This window comes from Silene latifolia, chromosome 11 (assembly GCF_048544455.1).
Source record: "Silene latifolia isolate original U9 population chromosome 11, ASM4854445v1, whole genome shotgun sequence".
Classification (NCBI taxonomy): domain Eukaryota; kingdom Viridiplantae; phylum Streptophyta; class Magnoliopsida; order Caryophyllales; family Caryophyllaceae; genus Silene; species Silene latifolia.
The window spans coordinates 29,074,491-29,094,179 of NC_133536.1; the positions used below are offsets into that span (position 1 = coordinate 29,074,491).

The 19,689-nt window shown below is 35.2% G+C and overlaps 3 protein-coding genes across 3 annotated transcripts; 1 reads left to right on the plus strand and 2 right to left on the minus strand.

Moving 5' to 3' along the window:
• The first annotated feature begins 4,919 nt into the window (after positions 1–4,919).
• LOC141611474 (uncharacterized) lies at positions 4,920–7,845 on the plus strand. Its single transcript, XM_074430017.1, has 3 exons — positions 4,920–5,160; positions 6,390–6,431; positions 6,798–7,845. Exons 1-3 carry the CDS (start codon positions 4,981–4,983, stop codon positions 7,287–7,289), a joined length of 714 nt encoding a protein of 237 aa, XP_074286118.1. The 5' UTR covers positions 4,920–4,980; the 3' UTR covers positions 7,290–7,845.
• On the minus strand, positions 7,479–12,734 carry LOC141611476 (ubiquitin-conjugating enzyme E2 36-like). The gene is made up of 8 exons (XM_074430018.1): positions 12,513–12,734; positions 12,367–12,394; positions 12,102–12,188; positions 10,698–10,756; positions 8,854–8,895; positions 8,680–8,753; positions 8,289–8,386; positions 7,479–7,762 (listed from the first exon to the last, which is right to left on the minus strand). The coding sequence occupies exons 1-8, from the start codon at positions 12,546–12,548 to the stop codon at positions 7,725–7,727; spliced, it is 462 nt and encodes a 153-aa protein (XP_074286119.1). The 5' UTR covers positions 12,549–12,734; the 3' UTR covers positions 7,479–7,724.
• A 1,922-nt stretch (positions 12,735–14,656) lies between these two features.
• Positions 14,657–19,042, minus strand: LOC141611477 (14-3-3-like protein D). The gene is made up of 7 exons (XM_074430019.1): positions 18,645–19,042; positions 17,483–17,789; positions 17,175–17,262; positions 15,902–16,011; positions 15,661–15,809; positions 15,106–15,161; positions 14,657–15,021 (listed from the first exon to the last, which is right to left on the minus strand). The coding sequence occupies exons 1-7, from the start codon at positions 18,715–18,717 to the stop codon at positions 15,019–15,021; spliced, it is 786 nt and encodes a 261-aa protein (XP_074286120.1). The 5' UTR covers positions 18,718–19,042; the 3' UTR covers positions 14,657–15,018.
• Positions 19,043–19,689: the final 647 nt, after the last annotated feature.

Consider the following 19,689-nt stretch of genomic DNA (forward strand, 5'->3'; position numbering starts at 1 on the left):
GTGATTAGCCTAATGGAGTGGGTGAGAAAATATGTGATGAAGAGAAGGTTTGAGAAAAAAGAAGGTGCTAAGGGGTTGCAGAATAGACTTATGCCATAAGTTAATAAATTCACCAAATGGCTCGAGAATGAGCGCAGATTATGCACTATCCACCAATCTGATCAAGATGAGTTTGAGGTTGAGTATATAGGAGAAACAAATGTTGTGAACTATAAGGCAAAGACCTGTGTTGTTTTCATTAGGAGTTATCTGGTCTTCCTTGTCTTCATGTAATTGCTTGTGTCTTGGACAATAAAGGTCACGTTGAGGACTATGTACATCAAGCATACACCAAAGAGATGTACTTGAGAGCCTATGAAAACCCTGTTGTGCCCATGCCTGGTGCCAATCAATGGGAGAAGGTCGATCTACCACAGCCACTCCCACCTCTCTTCAAAAGGATGCCTGGAAGGCCAAACTTGAAAAAAAGAAAAAAGGAGCAAGGTGAAGGCGGTAAGGCTAAAAGACCTAAACTGGCAAGGACATGTAAAAATTGTGGTCAACAAGGGCATAACGAGACGACCTGCAAAAACCCAACTGTCACTAATGAACCATCTGTCAAACCTTGCTCTAGGTCCAAGAGCAAATCTGAGTGGAGCAAATTGGTGAATGCAAAAGTCCAAAATGGCGTATGATGCTTCTGTTGCGCGTAACATTGGTGGCTCAAGTGCAAGCAACTTCCAGTCAAGCACCCAACAAAACACCTCCCAAGTGCAAATGCAAGCAACTCCCAGCCAAGTAAGTGTCAATGCACCAACAATGTAATCTCTAAATAAGGGTTGTGATCCCCAAAAACCGTTTCTTAAGTGGTAGTGTATGTGTATGAACAATATTTCAGTTTGTTTTGAGTTTTTGATCTTTTGAACAAGTTATCTTAAGTTTATGTTTGTTTGAACAATGTTGAACTGTCAAATTATAAAGGTAATGGTTTATGTGTGTTGATTTTTCTTTAAGATTTTGTGTTTAATGGATTGCCATTTTTTAAGTAAATGGAAGAAATTAGAAGGTAAAGGGCAAAACAGTGATTAATATTAAGAGGTAATGGACTGGTCAATGGGAGAAATTGGCTATTTTACGGTTTAAAGTCATATTAGAGGAGAAGGGGCAAAATCGTCATTAAGAATGTTTTAGAGTGGGAAAATTAAAATTAGTCGGAAAATGACGTGGCATAGGGATTGGGTAGCAAGTTCAAATCTGAGTAAATATTAAGGTAGCAGTTTTAAAAAAAAAATTAAGTAGGGAGCAATTACAAAAAAAAATGTTTATATATGGGAGTAGTTACCAAAAAACCCTTTATTATACACAACCTCACGGAGTCACTCCTCTCTATCTACATCGACTATACTTATCTCCCTTAAGGCCTCAAAACTCCATTTTCTTCGGGTTTATGCCCCTTTCCTTTCTCCATTTTGTATTTTTTTGTAATTTTGTAGTCAGGTTTTGATTTGGCGAAGCATGTTTGATAACAAGCGGAAAAAAAGCTATGTACTAGGTGCGAAATAACATAGTCATAAACATTTGGTGAGACAATGGATTCGACGGAGTGAGCTCAAATGAAGATGAAGAAAGTGACGAGGAGGATGATAATATGGAAACAGATGATTAAAAAAAAATGTAATATGTAATTTACTTTTTATTTTTATGTATTAGGGTAATATATATGAACATAGTAATTTATATAAAGGAAAATATTTTATTATCTTAACTTGTGTTTCAAGCTATATTTTTTTTATCAATATCTTGTCATAATAATAATAATAAGTATTAGTATTAGTATTAAGTGAAATTAAATTAAGTTAATTTAAGTTAAAATTTCTTTAATTCGGAAAACTTCAACTCTTATAAGTTAAGTTCAGAAAAGTTAAATTCACCTCCTATAAGTTAAGTTCAGAAAAATTAAGTTAAGATCTTATAAGTTAAGTTCAGTAAAATTAAGTTCAGAAAAGCAAAATTAAGTTCAGTTCAGAAAAAATAAGTTCCTATAAATTAAGCTAAGTTCAGTAAGTCCAAACAAATAGGGCCTAAGGCCACCAACTTTATTAGTTACGGACCTGCGGAATACAAAGTATTTTCTCCAATTCTTCTAACTAATTTTTGTATATGTGCTTAAAATATTATCACAAAACACAACAAATGTAAAATACCAAATAAATTGGAAGAAATACATGCAAATGAATTTTGACTACACAAGTCTTCCAGAAAAGGAAATAGGGAAGAAAACCTGAATAATCCGTTTTAGGAAATAGAGAAGAAAATAGAGAATATGAAGCCAGGAGGGAGTAGTTGTACTAATGTTAAGAAGGATTTAGTTTACTCCGGGTTGTCCACTAACATTTTAAAAATAATTAATACTTACTAAGAATTTAACCTCTATTTTTGCGTCTCTAATTCGAAGAAATTAAAAAATGCTCAAAACTTGAGCGGATAAATGGCTATGGAATTGCATTTGGAAGGTGGATGTTATATCTCGTACTAAAGTCTTCTTTTGGCATCTTTGTAATGGAGTAAATGCTACGAGAGGCAACTTGGCAGCCCGTATGGAATTGACGGATTCTTTTTACCTACGATGCCATGATTGCATCGAGACTTGTCTCCATGTAGTTAGGGATTGTGGGTGGGTTGGGGGGAGGGGAGGGGGGGGTTGTATGTGAGGTACATATGATGGCAAGGGAAATGAACTTGAGAGAATGGATTGAGGAGGTAATGCGCGGTCTTGATAGACAGGAGAGAGTGGTGTTTATGACTGGTTGTTGGGCAATTTGGGAAAGGAGAAATAAGGCGATATTCGAGGATGGAGAGTGGAGGTCTGATTGGGTAGTTAGAAGGACACGAGAGATGATAACTGAGATGGAAGGGAATGGCGATGAGAATAGCAGGCCGAGGGGAGATAGTTTGATACCGAGGGAAGTAGGGATGGTGAGGGTGGTAGAGAAGGCATGGGTGAGATTGAGCGGGAGGAATGGCGATGTCATAGAGTGGGTGTGGTTAAAGTTAACGTTGATGCAGGTTTGTTGAAGGATGTCGGTGTGAGCTGGAGGATGGTTTGCCGTGATGACAGTGGCATGGCAAGATGAGCGTGTTCGATTCAAGTGTAGAATAAGTGGGATCCAGAATTTGCGAAGGCTATGGCGATACTACATGGTATGAAGGAGGCTAGAAGAGTTGGGGAGCGGAAGATTATTATAGAAAGCGATTGTCGGGTGGTGATCAAGACAATAAAAGCGAAGAAGTGGTATAGAAGTGACATCTCCTTTTATAAGGATATTTTTCATGCTTGTAATTGGTTTGATACTGTTTCTTTTAATTTTGTTCATAAACATTTGAATAGGGTAGCTCATAGGTTAGCGCATTTTATTCCTTGGTAACCAGGACGCCGAGCTTGGGGTGTGGATGTTCCGCTTGACATTGTTTCATTGATTGTGGGCGATATGAGTAATAATTAGTAAACCTCTTGGGTTTGTTAAAAAAAAAGTAACTTCAAATGTAATTACTAAATAAATATCGCAAATGCATTTGTAAAGCGAATTGCAAAACGGATTCTTTTAGTAACTATTTTTATCTATTATACTTAAGGTTATTTGCTTGCCCTATATAGCTATATTTGTGTAAATCTGTCTTACCCGAGATTTAATCTCCTATTTACTAAATGAATAAGCGAAACTCCAATTTTTCCCGCCTAAAACATATTTCTTATAATAATGATTGGTATTTTTAGCATAAACTATATGTATGGACACAATAGGTTATAAATGGGCATAATCTTTTAGCCTAAAACATATTTGCTATAATAGTGCTTATATTTATAACATTAAATATTTTACATTCTGCACAAATTTATCTCTGATCTGTTTATGATAAAGAAATTCTTTTTTATAAAGAATTTTATGATAAAACTTCATTGATTTTTATGATAAAAAGTTGTGACTAAAAAATATGTTATTAGTAAATATTTGTTAAAAATTCATTGAGTTTCTATGATAAAAAGTTGCGGCTAAAAAATATGTTATTAGTAAATATTCGTATATTAAGATCATTAATTTCTCGGTAAAAAAAAAGTTTCAAAAAAATACTCATTTCATTGCTTCTTACAATTTAAATTTTTATTTCTCTAATCAAAATACAATGAGAAACATGAAAAATAAATGAATTGTCAATTTAAATTTCATAAATAATACACTGAAAAGTAAAATTCTATAGATAACGTGCATACATTGCACGGGGTCTATACTAGTTGAATAATATTTGAGTAAGAATTTTAAAAAGAGTAGGTTTCCTGAGAGACGGTCTCTTAATAAGCTTTATTGAGAGACCGTTAAACAATTTTAAGAAAAAGTGGTACTAAAGATAATAAAATAAGTACAAATCATGATTAATGATAAAATGGGTATATTTATTATGTAAATAGGTACGAAATTACTATGTCACGATCAACAACAAAAGGGTCACGAAATACAAATAAAAAGGGTACGAAATATTGGTCTCTCAATAACTTAGTGATAGACCGTCTCTCCCAAGTTTTAGTGATTTTAAAAATCATAAAACCGTATTCCGTATTTAACAAAGAGAAAAGGATTGTACATCAGATATACTTCTATAGAGTTTTTTAAGTTACATTCTAGTTTTATGATGTCAAAAATCAATTTTTCGAGCTTATATATAATTTTTTTGAGTTATTTTTTAAGATTAATGTTTAAATAAATGAGCTCAAATACTTTATAATAAAACTCAAAATTTTTAAATCAAAACTCAAAACTTTATCTTAATACTCAAAAAATGTATCATCAGATTATAATCCACTTTAGTAAATTAACAATGATCGTGATTGTATACGGTTACACACTTACACCCCTTTTTAAAGTTGCGTGCCCATACTCATTTCTCAGCTAGTTAGAGAAAGAGAAACAAAAACAGAAAAAAAAAATCTGAGAAGAGAGAGAAACAATGGAGATAACCGCCATAGTTGCACAACACGAGCTCCACCACAATCATCAAAACATTCAAATGCAGCATCATCATGATACGAAGAATTCGAAATTTAAGAAGACGTTCACTCTGGAAACTTACCTCGAATTCCTCCGCACTCGCGAAACTCAAAAGCTCACCGCCGATCATCTCAACAAAGTTAGCACTCTCTTTCTCCTTCATTTTTTCATGTTTCCTCCATTTTTATGAGCTTCGATTGTTCATTATTCGTAAAATGTATAGTATATTTATCACCTTAATTTCGAATTTTCACGCTGAAATTATTATTTTATTGAGCTGAAATAGAAATAGCGAAGAGTTCATAATCTTCGCTTTTATATCTTGAAGCTTACTTAATAATATCTGGAAATTTATGAGAAAATTGTTGTCCATTTAACAGTTGATTTGAGGTTATCTTACTCTGTTGTTAGCTGTAATGCTCTTATGACGGACGTACAAGTACGTTCGTGTTCTTAATCAACTCAATTTTGATTAGCTGAAGTAGTTGATAGATTCGCAGATATTTTAGCGAGAGGAACTGTACGAATCTATATTTGTTCGGTCGATTTAGTAGTTTGCGGAATTCATTAGCGTGATTGTTAGTTTGTTACCAGATTTGTTGTTAATTTGAAGATTTTGAAGAAGGAAAAATCAAGCTGTTGCAAATTATTACACTCTGAAACTGTTTTAAACATAAGTTGTTGCTCGATTTTGATTTCTTTTTCATTTTAGATTTCTACGTATCTATTGTTGTTTAGTCGTTTGATAGTTTGCGAAACACATTATCGTTATTGTGAATTTCTTACGGTTTCGAATTTTTGATGATAAATTGTTTAGTAGTTTTGACAGTTTGCGAAGTTCAAATTAATATATTCCGAAACTGTTTCGAAGATAGTAGCTCGATTTTGATTTTCTTTTCCTTCAATCTCGATTTCACGTAGTCTGAATCTTTATGTTGCGGTTTCGTCGATTAGTGGATTATAATTTAAAGTTTAATCGCATGTGCCTAATGTAAACAACCTCAAGTGTTTTCAGTGACTTGAGCACTAATTGATTGGTTTTCAAATTTTCTTTGCGTTTTAAATCTGTCTATTCAATGTTTACAAGTTTCCGAGTTGATTATTACTCCATTCGAAAATTTGTTTTAGCTATCATTCTGTGTTTCCTCTACGCCTCAATTTTTTTTCATTTTTTTCTTTTTTGTAATTTTTTTGTGTTGTAATTTGTATCGTCGCATTTTTTGTTAATTCTCGAAACAAATATTCAGCTACAAGTTGCTAATATATTTGTAGTTGTCATCAGTTTACGAAATTTCTGCAATAATTTTGTTGTGTTGAACTTTCTGTTGGTGACTGACTCCATTTGATTACTAATTTTCCTTTCTGTAGATAATCTCAATCCACGGCTACAAAAAACTCAGCCACAGGAAGGTAATTTCAGTACTTTTTTTTTGTTTCACTCGTCTTTCGATCAAGTTTTTTAATTCTATGTGAATACGTAGCTCCATTTCAGAGTACATTTTTAATTGTCTGATGCATCATGATGAGCAATAACATGAAAGAATACAGAAGAGCCGATTTGTGATTTAGAGGGGGTTGTGGTTGAATGAGTCGAGTAATTCTGCTCACACTTATCAGTAGGTAGCATAGGCATAGTCGCATAGACTATGCTAACCATATAGAGGAACATGATCTAAATCGAAGTAGTTTATCAACATGGACAGAATGCTTTGCCATTATTAAGAATCGCTCTTACTATTAAGACAACTGATGGAATGTTGTGTTTTCATATGACAGTTGGCTACAGAAGCAGTTGAAGCAATGACCGAGCCAATAAATCCAGCGCGCTCAACACTCAAGGATGACATTCCATCATCGACATCAAGCAAAGCAATTGCCACTCTTTCTGAAACAATCAAAGACCTGAAATTGCTCAACTGGCAAGAATGTTCAATTACTTCAATTAGAACAATCAGCTTCAACACCTGCTTGAACCCCGAAGATGACAATGTTCCTGTTGCTGAAGTAGCCGCCAAGCTGATGGCTCTGAAGAGCAATAAGAGGTGCAAGCTGTCAACTCCGGTTGATACATCATCTATGACTATGATGAGCAATGGCAATGGGCAGAGCAAGGAGAGCCATGGTTCTGGTGCTTGTTCTTCTTCTTCCTCCAAGTTGCCTCCCATTGGAATAAAGAAAAAGACGAGAAACAAGAGAGTGTATCTGAAGAAGCTATTATGCAGTCCACATGCAGTAAAAGCACTGGCTGCTCCAGTTACTTTCAAGTAATACTCAATCAGAATAGCGAAAAGTAGGCAAATGAGAAGGGATTCAAAAACGTGTCTTTGCTCAAACAAAGTTACCGTCACCAGCTCTATCTTGCTTCAGCCGTAGTGGAAGTATCACAAGGAAACTCAACACACCTCTTCAACTAAACTACTATCTCTCGATCAACAATGGTAAAATAGAACAAAAAGATCAAGTTGAAAGCTTTTTTGAAATAAGCGTTATAATAGTGAATGATAGTACAAGATTAAAGGCATTTGTTTTATGACTGTTATGAGAATCATCAGGAAAACTACTACAACCAGCAATTGCAGGCATTTTTGGATAAAATCGCACTGTCACATGTTTCCCTTTCCATGTCCATTAGAAAATGGGTGGCATCATTTTTAGTTTCAACATACAAAGCAGAGATCCAACTGAAGCGATCAGATCCGTCTGTCAAGCACCTGTCGCATATGAGCGCGTCCATTCCTTTGCTGCAAATAGACAGTGTACAGACTCCAGTGTAAACATACAGTACCAAAAATTATTCTCACATGAATCAAAATTGGCATTGTCATATGGTTTTTTCCGTTTTAACTGGAGCTAGACACTCATTATTAGGTAACTAAAATATGATGAAATAAAGGAATATGGCTCACTAGTATACAACTCTCGACGCAACATTCAAGATAAGTCGTCCAGAAAAGTCTTGTGTAGGGCTGTAGGCCGTGCACATACTATGGAGTTTTCTTAGTCGCACACTATATTTGTTTTTAAACTAGACTATACAGGTTACATTACAAAGGACCACTCATGGTAATGAACAAGGAAAATTGTTCCCCTCTTATTCCCTCTAAATCTCGCCATCCAAAAATGGGTAAGAATGTAAGACGCCAATAAATCAAGGTCTAAGAACTCAGGTTTTTCCCACGAAAAACAATGGAAAGGAAGAGGATTAAATGTAAGTCAAAGAGCTCAGGTTTTACCCAAAAAAATAGAGGAAAAGGAATTTACACCAACCTGTTTCCACAGCTTCGACTTCGTTAGTTTTCCAATGCTTTGCAACGTTCTCAGACAAGGGATCATCTGGGTTGGGGGCACTCAATAGAGCTTGGATGCTGATTCAAGGAAACAATAATTATCAATTGTCCCAAAACAATATATGAATATAAATTGTTTATGACTTTCTACCGCATACATTGTAATGCCTTTTTCAACATTTGACGAACAACAAGAATGCTGTATCTAAGCATGTGCTCCCTTTAATATCTTATAACAATCACTCAATCCTATCATAATACCACCTCATTTAACTAGTAAATTTGATTACTGAGAAAATCTGATCAAGTAAAGCAGAAAATGAAGTCACGGAAGAAGAAGAAATAAAACTTGAAAAGTTTCAACCAGTTACCTCAACAATACAGTCCGGATCTGGAGAGCTGGGCTCCATTTATCTTTAAGAATGTCTAAGCATATTCTTCCAAGCTGCACCAGATAAAGATTAATAAACTCCCATTAAATACAACATATCTATAAGTAGAGTGTCCACAAGAGGAATAGGTTTTTCATATTTCAGTCTTCGAACCTTATCAATGTTAGGATGGTAGATCTTGGTAAGGAACCGGACCTGTTTTGCAATGAAATAGATCATGAGATTAAAAGTCTCAAAACAAGAAAACAATCTTAATTGGCAAGTACGGAAGCTTTATATCTCGACCAACGATTTCAGATAGAAGGTATTAAATATGCAGAGGAGCGTTACGGACATGCATGGCTATAAGCTGTGCATGAACACCAAACTGTGACTGTGCTATCAAGGTTGTATTGATTCTATCGGCTGATATCATGATCATGTCTCTAACCAAGATTTAATACCATGAGGAAAATTGAATGGCACCCATGTAATATTCATAGCAAAGTATGTCCCAAAGATAGAGCTACAAGAAAGCACCAAGAGGTATGGGTATCTAAGATAAATAAGTGTAGGAAATTGGCTAGTGGATCTCAAGCATATTTAATGGCTGCGGACTCACTAATATACAAGGCTTACTCCAATCATGCAATTGCGGACTCACTAATATGATAGCCTCTATGGAGCCTATAGTTGAGGCCTGCCTCACAAAAAGGCAGGGTAAAAGGTATTACAGGTAAACTTGTTGGCTTCTAGAATCACCGAGACCGTAACTAATGCAGCAAATCACGTTGTTAATAGAATCACAGTAAAGTTCAGTAGCACTGACTAGAACTAAAATAGTAGACATCCTATATAGCCTCTGGTACAGTAAACCTTTATAATATTTCTGGTTGCTATTTTTGCACTTACCAATCTTACCCACTCAAAGCATAAACCCAATTTGCAATAATACTCCCTCTAGTTTTGCTGTTTTCAACTTTCTACAATCGTTGCTTCCTTTCAATCACATTACAACATCATTGCCTTAATCCCAAATTGATTTATATGGCCAGTTAACATGAATCATCATTTCGAACAATAAATGACCATTCAACCAAATTCAAGCAGAGAAAACCATTATGTAGCAGGCTCGATACTTCTTAAGTGCTAAAACATTAATCCATTAGACTGTAGACCACGGCAAGAGTCCCATAGAATGATAACATGACCCAGCAAAGCAACGAGTGTCAGACTGTCAGCCCTCCACTCTGATTACTCCGAAGCAGTTGCAAAATTGCAATTAAATCTAAAAAGTTCATAGCTGGCTCAAAGCTTATATATCACTTAATGTTCTATTTTTCGCTATTAGGTGGGTAAATAGCTTTAAAGAGAGAAAAAAATACAGCAAAAACAATCTGCAGCTTGCTATGTGAGACTGCAGAAGATCACTCATTCTACCATACGAGTAATACAGAAGATATATGCTTCTGAAATAGATTAATTCCACCTCCCATCAATATTGTTAAGGGACTTGGGACTTTAAATCCTCTCATTTTTTTTGGAGAAACAGGGCGACAGGTCGTGATATAAAGAAAATCTTAATTATAATTGGAATATACGTCCATGGATGCAAGTGTATCATTGCATCAGAGTTTAATATAAGAACAGCCATCTAAAATCTGAAGAGTCCAACATGAAATGTACAAGAGAAAGTCCAAAAACAAATGTATGCTACTATGCTAGCAATTTTATGATAAAGACAACAAAATAGGCAACGATAACCTACACGGCTATACTAGAGAGGCAGAGACCATATAACTACATAAATGTTTTAGCATCATAAGCAAGTCAAGTTACTGAGAAGGGACTATTTTCATTGACGAGCCCTTATCTCCCCTCCCCCTCTTCTTTGCATTATAACTACACAGAGTCTGAGTTAGTAAAAGCAAGGGTTACCTATCAAAGGAAACCAAAAGTAAACCACCTGAATCAAGCACTTCAAATGTTGAAACTTTACAGCATGCAAATTAAAGTACCTTTGGAGGTGCCATAGGGTATTCTTCTGGTAAAAACAACTCCAACTTGAAAACACCCCCTATATGTCAAACTTGTAAATTTAGGCCAGAGCACTAAAAAAACAGCAATCACATAAGACAACATGGACAAATGGACAATAGATATAGCGGAAGCATCAACTGATCACCCTGAACATTACAGCAAGCATTAAAAATATACAACCCATTAATTTAGTTCAGCTATGGTTCCATTAAGAAAGCAGTCTAGTACTGTAGTATATTACCCCAGGGCTCAGCGCATGAATGGTAGAAAACAGCAAAAAAGAAGTGGGTTTTCAATTTGTACTTTGTAGCATATAACTTTTAGCTTTTTCACAGATCATCATGAGAGATGAGAATATAACACATTAGTGAAAAAGAGACGAAGGAATATAAGATGCATTCTTTCACTGCCATCGGCTGAAGATAGAATTTAGCAATAGGTTTTTATTTGCCTGCATCCCGTGAACATTTGCTATAATACTGAAACATCTTACATAGTTACATACTTACATGTGATGTAGATTGGCGTAGAGAAAAACCTTCAGGGAAGGCGAGTAACTAATACAGGTTTGTGTCAAAATCGAAAGCCGAGTCAAACAAATTCAAAAATTTCTAAGATAAAAGAATCAACTTAGAACCAACGTTGCATGTTAGGGGTCCGGGGAACGGAATCGAGCATGGTAGAAAAGGGTAGTATATGCTACCCATTCTCAAACTTACTCTCAAATTTGCTAAGTTGGATTTAATGATGAGAAAACGAAGGACTGTTGGTGCCCAATCGACAATATTTGTGTGGCCAACAAAAAATTGATTATAAATAATTAAAATAAATGGCTAAACACTGCCTTCTAAGAGCACAGTAGTTACTAAACACGCCACTTAATTCTTTACATACAACCCCTCTTAAAAAAATTGTCATGTCTTACAAGAGTAAACCAACGAAAAGATAGTAGGCCAACATAAAGGGCTTCCGGTGACAACATTTATACCTTCAAGAATCAAGAATAGATTTCATTACGCTATTATCTCTTCCATCATATGCATTAACCTTTAGTAATCCTTGCACTTACAGTACGCATCAGAGATGGCAATTGAGATACATTTCATGCAAATGTCCGAAAAATAATACAGCACACGCGAACGGCCATAAGTTGATGTTAAATCACAACTAATATCCTTTAAACCATGACACACAACCACCAACAACCATATCTTTGACACGCAAAAAAGTGAACAAATGTTAAATCCCTCCGTCTCCCATTCATTTGTTTACTTTTTATATTCTTTGCGAGGGGTATTTTAATCAAAAGTGAACAAATAATTGGGACGGAGGGAACAAACTCATCGTAGCACAATCGAGAACAAGTAGATAAAAAAATTCACCTTCATAGGGAGATTGAGAAGGACCGAGAATCATAACATTAAAATATCGCATGTTTTCTTCTGATGGTGATGCACTAATCCCAGGAGCTATATCCAAAATTTACCCACCAAAATATACAATTAGACAATACCCACAAAATTTCATGATTAAAGAACATTAAAAACCAATAAATATTAACAAAATCTCAGGAGTAATTACTGTCACTGAACTGGGTACTAAATAAAGTTACTGTCTTTATAAAAGAACAGAAAAACAAAAATTAACCTGGTTCACTAAGCAGACGTTGGGTCTCCTGTTAAATCAAAGAGTAACATAAACACAGAACAACAATCAATTAAAACCCAAAAAAAAAAGATGGATCGAATACATACAAGAGGTTAATTTTAATTAAGCGAAGAAGAAGAATTAACCTTGATGATCCTTCGAGGGAGATTGCTGTTAGCCATTAATGATTAATGTGATTGAGAAAGTTAAACCAATGTGAGATCAGGATTTAGAAAGCAAAGAGAAGATGGAGAAAGGGAGAGGAGTAAATAAGCAATCAAAGGGATTGGGAAAGGTTTATGGGTAGTAGTGATGTAAGAATGTGCACTATGCTAAAGTACAACACTATAAAGGGTAAAGAATGATTTGGCTTTTTAAGGCTACTAGAGGCAAAAAAAAAAAATGCAAATAGGTCGGGTTAAAGCAGGTCGGATCATACGAGTTTGGATTCTGGTGTGTCAGGCTGGCTGTCAGCAATAGGTTTGGGTTGCTTACGGTTTATATCAGGTCATCGTCGAGTCATAATCGGGTGACTAGTCAGATCTGGTCAGTTCGAGTTCTTACCAGGTTAGGTTATAAACATATAAGTATTTTATTCTAATTTAATTCAGAATTTCATGTTAAAACCAAATTAGAACCCGATTTATAAATATTGTCGACGTTTTAGTAAATATCGTCGACGTTTTCATTCCAAAAGACGATAATGCCCTTTGCATAATTACACTATTTTCTCTCTCTAAACAATTTTCTCTCAAATTCTACTAAAAACCAACTACATTTCGATCTCTTATCGCATTAAACCAATTAAAAAATGTTAGAAATTAACGCACATCGACTAGAAAACTTAAATAAATTTAAAAAATCGGCAAATAAACGTATTAAACACGGTTTTTTTTTTAAAAAAAAATGAACTAGCTCATGGACTAAATGTTGAGATTCAACAATCGACCATGGACCAAACGTTGAAAACCAACTTTGCCGTGGTCCAAACGTGGGAAACCAACGTTGGCCGTGGTCCAAACGTTGGAATCCCACGTTTGGCCATCAAAAAATTCTTCGTGGCCAAACGTGGGATTCCAACGTTTGGACCACGGCCAACGTTGGTTTCCCACGTTTGGACCACGGCAAACGTTGGTTTCCCACGTTTGGTCCATGGCTGAACGTTAGATCTCAAAGTTTGGTCCATGGTTCAACCTTGGGGGTACAAATTTCAGATTTATGCAGAAAAATTGCAATGTTTGTTATTACTAAGTCAATACGTGACGTAAATCAATTATCGAATAGATTTAACGCTGTGCAAAAAAAAAAAAAAAAAAAAAAAAAAAAAAAATTAACCAAATAATGAAGCGATTAAGTTGTTTAAGTACGATGATTCGAGATCCGTCGTGTTGTTAATTGTTGTTTTTTTTTTTATTTAGTTGAAGTTGAGAGGAAATTTTTCAGAGAGAGAAAGTGTTGGATGAGTGGAAGGGCAGTTATCGTCTTTTTTAAAAAAAAAAAGGTCGTCGATATTTACTAAAACGTCGTCGATATAAATCAGCCCCCAATTAGAAATGTATTTGTTTACTTTTAAGCTTAAAAAATGAAGATGAATATCAATATGGAACCATTATTACATTAATTTTGTGCGGGCCAAAATTGGATTGAGCTAATATCCGGTCACTGGTCAGTTCAGGTCGAGTTATGACAAATATGGTAGTGTTGGATCGATTTGACATTTGGTCGGGTCATTTTCATGGTTCTATGGAATCGGATTTTGGACAGTTCGGGTCGAGTTTCTCAGATCAGGTCAACTTTTGACGGTTGTAGGTGTGATTTTGAGAGACTGAGAGAGTATAGAACTAATGGGTCCATGTAAGACCACACCAAGATCAAAGTAGAGTGAATAAGATCAAATAAGTCATGGTTCAATCTCAACAAACCAAATTATGCAGTCCAATCTTTGGTTTTTGGTCCGGACCCCGAGTGACCACCCCAGGCCCCAGTTCCCGTGTTGTTAGCATATTTATAGAGGGAACATCAATTATGTTCATTCACTATTTTATGTCGAGTGTTGGTTGTCAAACACTATTTTATCCATCATTTCTGTCCTAATTCTCGCATTCAACTTCCTGGAATTCCCCCGGTGTTGGCACTTTTATAGAAGAAAAAAAGCAATTACGTCAATTCTTTACCTTTTATTTACAACATTAAACCTCATATAGCTTGGTTTGGTCTTATTGTGATGCTGCGCGGCTAAAGTCAAATGAGTAGCTCGTAATGAATCAAAATTAAGTGAAGCAAATTCAAATTTTGGTGATTGGTAAAAGTTGTGGCGAAAATAAAATGAACAGAAGATTAATCTGTTTCAAATTCCGTGCCAAAAAATGTTCACACAGAAGGTACAAAAACAAAAAAGAGAACAATTCTCAATCAAAGAAAATACACCAGATGGGTTGGAAACTGACGCATAGCCTCAACATTGAGTCACTCTTCAAACTTTATCTTCAAGGGCAGCCACTAGCGAAGAAGCATATGGCACACAAACCGAACCAAGTTATGCCGATTCATAGCCCTGTTATCTAAAGCAAAACAACATAACATCCCCATTCATCTTTTCTTATCATTAGCTATATAACACCACCACGGCCTTGTAGATCAAATTTTGCTGATTCACTGCAGAAGTTCAAGAATATCAGATTGTATTTATAAATATATCAATAGTTGAACAAAACTATGGTCAAGGAGAGCCTAACCAACCTCGGCATCATCACCACCGTGGCCTTTTCCGGCACCATCAACCTTCTGGATTTCATCTGAGAGGATCAGTAAGTAAGAACCAGAGTCAATCCTTCCAGCATGGAAAAGTAATAAAAAAAAAAGACGTATAAACTGGAAATTTATGTACTGCTGTTAATGCAAGATTGTTCAATAAACTTCAATTACAACCCCCTTAGACTGTAAAACATCCTCACAGAAATGTATTTCATTGATAATGATATACTTAAAGTGACATGGAGATAAAAGTGTACAAATTACTCTTAACTCGGTTGCAAGTGTTGGACACGAAATGGTGCAGACACAAATATTTTGTGAAAAAGTTTCATATTCTGGAATCTTCAGGACATAATAAGTTAGTAACACAAGTCACCAACATTCATGAAGGGACTAAAATACTAAACAATTGAAATTCAGTCTCATATAGCAATATTTTTTTTATGATTTATTCCATAAGGAAATATGAATCACGATCAAGACTCAAAAAAATAAATATGAATCACGATCAAGACTCAGTTAGGTAGAAAGAAAGTTTACCATTCTCGTCTGTAATGTCAGAGGTCCATAATGTGAGGTTGTCTCTCAGAAGTTGCATGATTAAGGTACTATCCTTGTATGAATCCTCATTCAGAGAATCGAGTTCTTGGATAGCTTCGTCAAAAGCTGCCTTGGCAAGGTGGCATGCCCTAAGATATTGAAAGAAAGAAAAATACTGAATTATAAGAAGTACAAGAAAAACAGCTTCTCACTCTTTCACATGAACAAGGAGAGAACAAACCTTTCAGGGGAATTTTCAATCTCATAATAATATACAGAGAAATTGAGAGCCAATCCCAAACGAATGGGGTGTGTAGGGGGCAATTCAGTCTCAGCAGTAGAGGTAGCACTCTGCAGAAATAAGTTACAAACATAAGAAGTTGAAAGAGGTAGACAAATTTGAATACAGCATAGATGTGTGGTTATCAATATCTGGCCTTATACAGGCATGTTAACTACCAGATAACTGGTTCTTACATTGACAAATGACAGTAAACTCGTAATGGCCTCCACAAAATTTACAACAACAACATCAAAGCCTTAATCCCAAAATGATTTGGGGTCGGCTGACATGAATCATCCTTTAGAACCGTCCATGTGTGAACGCACACCTCAAAAATGCGAAAAAATAGAAAAGAGAAAGTGAAAATAATGGCTTCCACAAACTTTAAAGAGTATAATTAGCTCATGTATTATAATGTTGAATGTCAAAATAATAAACTCGTAGAAACACCGGGATTAACCCTGCCAAATTAATTTGACATGTGCAAGTAAATTCTGGATTTCACGTCATTAAGCACCCAAGAAAATCTGCTACATGCTAAACATTACCCAATCTAAACTGCACACCTTAGTTGCATTTACTGTCTTTCTACTTGCACATAATCAGGCATGAGCACAAAGCACCGTGCATGATTAAACAGAAAACAAACAATTGTAAAAAAAAGAAGTTTTGAGTCCCTGACCATAATCTACACGGAATATACACGGAATATAAAGCTTACAGGCTTACAGCACATGACAAACCACAAGAAATGTCTAAACCAGATTGAAAGGCAATATCGTCAGCAGGGACAGAAGATGGAGAAATTTCATAAACATTTGCTTAAATTCAGTGGGAATACTTGTATGCAGATGTATGACTAATAGACAGCAAATGTGAAGGAAGATAAATTTGCCTAAAAGACATTTATGAGAAGAAGATAAAAAAGTATGAGTAGAGTAAAAGGGACAGTAAGATAATTATGTTATAGTAGCTCACTTCTCATTGTAATCTTGACTACATACTATTGACATGTACATGACTCCTATTATTAATCCATCCTTAACTGGAAAAACAGTAATTTCAGGTTTTGGCAGAGGTTTATGAGGATCATTTCAGTTTCGGGGATTTCACCCTGGTGATCATCGGACATTCAGACCCTTAACTGGAAATGATCAATTTTCTGACAAAATAACATAATGCAAAAGAAAAGCAAAAGAAGGAAACATGTAACAAATTACTAAAGACATACATCATAAGCTTTCTTGGACTGATTAGCAGCCTCTGTCTTCTCATTACCGGACTTAAACTCGGCCAGGTACCTATAATAATCCCCTTTCCTGCAACATGTAAAATGGCACGCCAATCAACCATGTAAGCCTAAACTGATAGGGCAACACCGGGTAATACCAAATATCAATATCACTCTCTATATAGATCTAACAAATATGTTAGATAACTTTAGAAGCATGTGACGGGTTGATACTAAAACTCAATAACATCCAACATCCCTCCCTTGTTTTTTCTACAAAATGGAAATTTAGACTATAAAGCCCTTACATCTTGTAGTAAAAGACAGTGGATTCGTCTTCAGTGGCAGAAGGAATGAGATGCTCATTGATGACAGTCATGATATCCTTACAAATGTTGGTAAGCTCAGTCTCGACCTTCTGTCTATACTCCTTAATTCGCTTCACATTCTGCGCATTCCCTTTCCCCTCTTCCTTCTGCTCAATTGAAGATAGAATCCTCCACGATGCTCTTCTTGCACCTACCACATTCTTATACCCAACTGACAGCAAGTTACGCTCCTCTACTGTTAACTCCACATCAAGTTTTGCTAAGCTTGTCATCGCTTGCACCATTTCTGAACAACAATTCAGCCATCAATATCACATTGAGCATCCTCATAACTTTCGGAATCACAAATTTACAACGCCTCAAAATATGACCAACTCCGCAACAGAAAAAACTTCATTTCCGTGAAACATCAATAATCGCAGTTATAAATCAATGGTGTATACCTAGAGTAAAATTATGTTCCAATCAACTTGGTTTAATACAAAGTTCACTTGATTTAGATCAGACATGCATTGACAATTTCATATAACTAGGAAATTCAGCAGAAAATAACTTTTGCTAATTTCAAATTTCATAATCGATCCAATGCTTTGAGCAGAAAGTGATAGTATTGAAAATGAACAAGCCGCTATAATCTCGCCGATTGTTTTAACTGCAACGACGACAAATTGACGATTGTAAATCATTCTCTAATTTTAGGACGAATTCTCTCAACTCTTTAAAACCTAGAATTCGAAGTATAACTAATCAGCAAACAAAGTCTTATTCTCGATCAATCGGTTACTATGTATTAGCACATGAACATCAAAAAAGGCTCAAAATCATGAATTCAAAGCAAATTACAAACAACACAACATGCAAAAGTACTAAATTAAGCATAATCAAATCAAGAATCGAAACAAAATTCAGGAAACCAAATTCATGCTATTCAACAATCAGTAAGTCAAAGTTGGCAAAAAAAAAAAGCAGTAAAACGATAAATTCAAAGGAAATACAAGCAACAAAACATGAACGAAGTAATAAATTCGATTCATAAATCAAACTAAAATTCAGAAATTTTCATCGATAAAGAAATCATTTCTATCTATGAAGTCAAATGCATTAACACAAAAAAAAAACGAGGACAAGAGAAGGAAGAAACCGTCATAGCGTTCAGCTTGCTCAGCAAGTTTAGCGGTGTAAACGAAGTGTTCACGTTCTTTAGTGGAAGCCATTGATGAAGGTGGAAGTAATTGCAGATCTAAGCAAAGATCAAGTTTAATTGAATTGATTTAGGGAGAAAAAGTGATTGAAAAAGTTGTCGCTATCGAAAGTGAATAAGAGAACAAAATAAAAGGGTAAGGGTAAGGTGAGATGGTGGGGAGGAAGTCACTCTCTTGGTACTACTGAGTGCGACACGGGAATCTCTCCATTTCTTTACTTTTTCTTAGGCTCTTTGGTGTGCGCAAGTGGGGATGGATGGACTTGGTGGGAGATCAAGGTGATTAAAAACGGGTTTTGATTAGGTTGAAGGATGAAGATAAGTCATAAATGGTAAATATATGAGTTAAGCAAGTGTGAGTAGTTTTATTTCCTAGAAAATAAAAATAACAATAATGCAGGAGTAGTGAAGGTAATATAACAACAGTGAGAATAGTGAAATTAACATTATTATATGCGGGACTATTGAAAAAAAAAAACGAAAAACGATGATGATGGAGGAGTAGTGAAAGAAACTGTAGTCACAACAAATGTAATGAAAGTAACAGTATGAAGTAGGAACAACGGAGAAAGTATGAAAAATTAGCTAACAAATCAATTTAAGAAAAATATTTATTTATTTAATTATGAGTTTGATAAAAATATATTGATAAATTTTACATTTCATTATAAATGGTAAACGTATTAATTAAGCAAGTCTAACATAGTTTTATTTCCTAGAAAATAAAATTTGACGTTAGAGGTAGCCCGGCAAGGCGGACACCAAAGCTAGTTTTATTCCAAAATTTTGATGTTCAAATTATTTTTATCATTTTATATTAGTTTTATTTGCTTTAATTTGAATACCAAATTTTACTAATAAACTAGTTGTTGCACCTCGCCCTATCGGGCGTGGTGCCCCAATTTGTTGGAATTCTAAGCGGAAGTAAGTCGGTAGAAACCAGTTGCCTTGGTTAGGAAAAAAAACACGTCATTTCAAACACCCA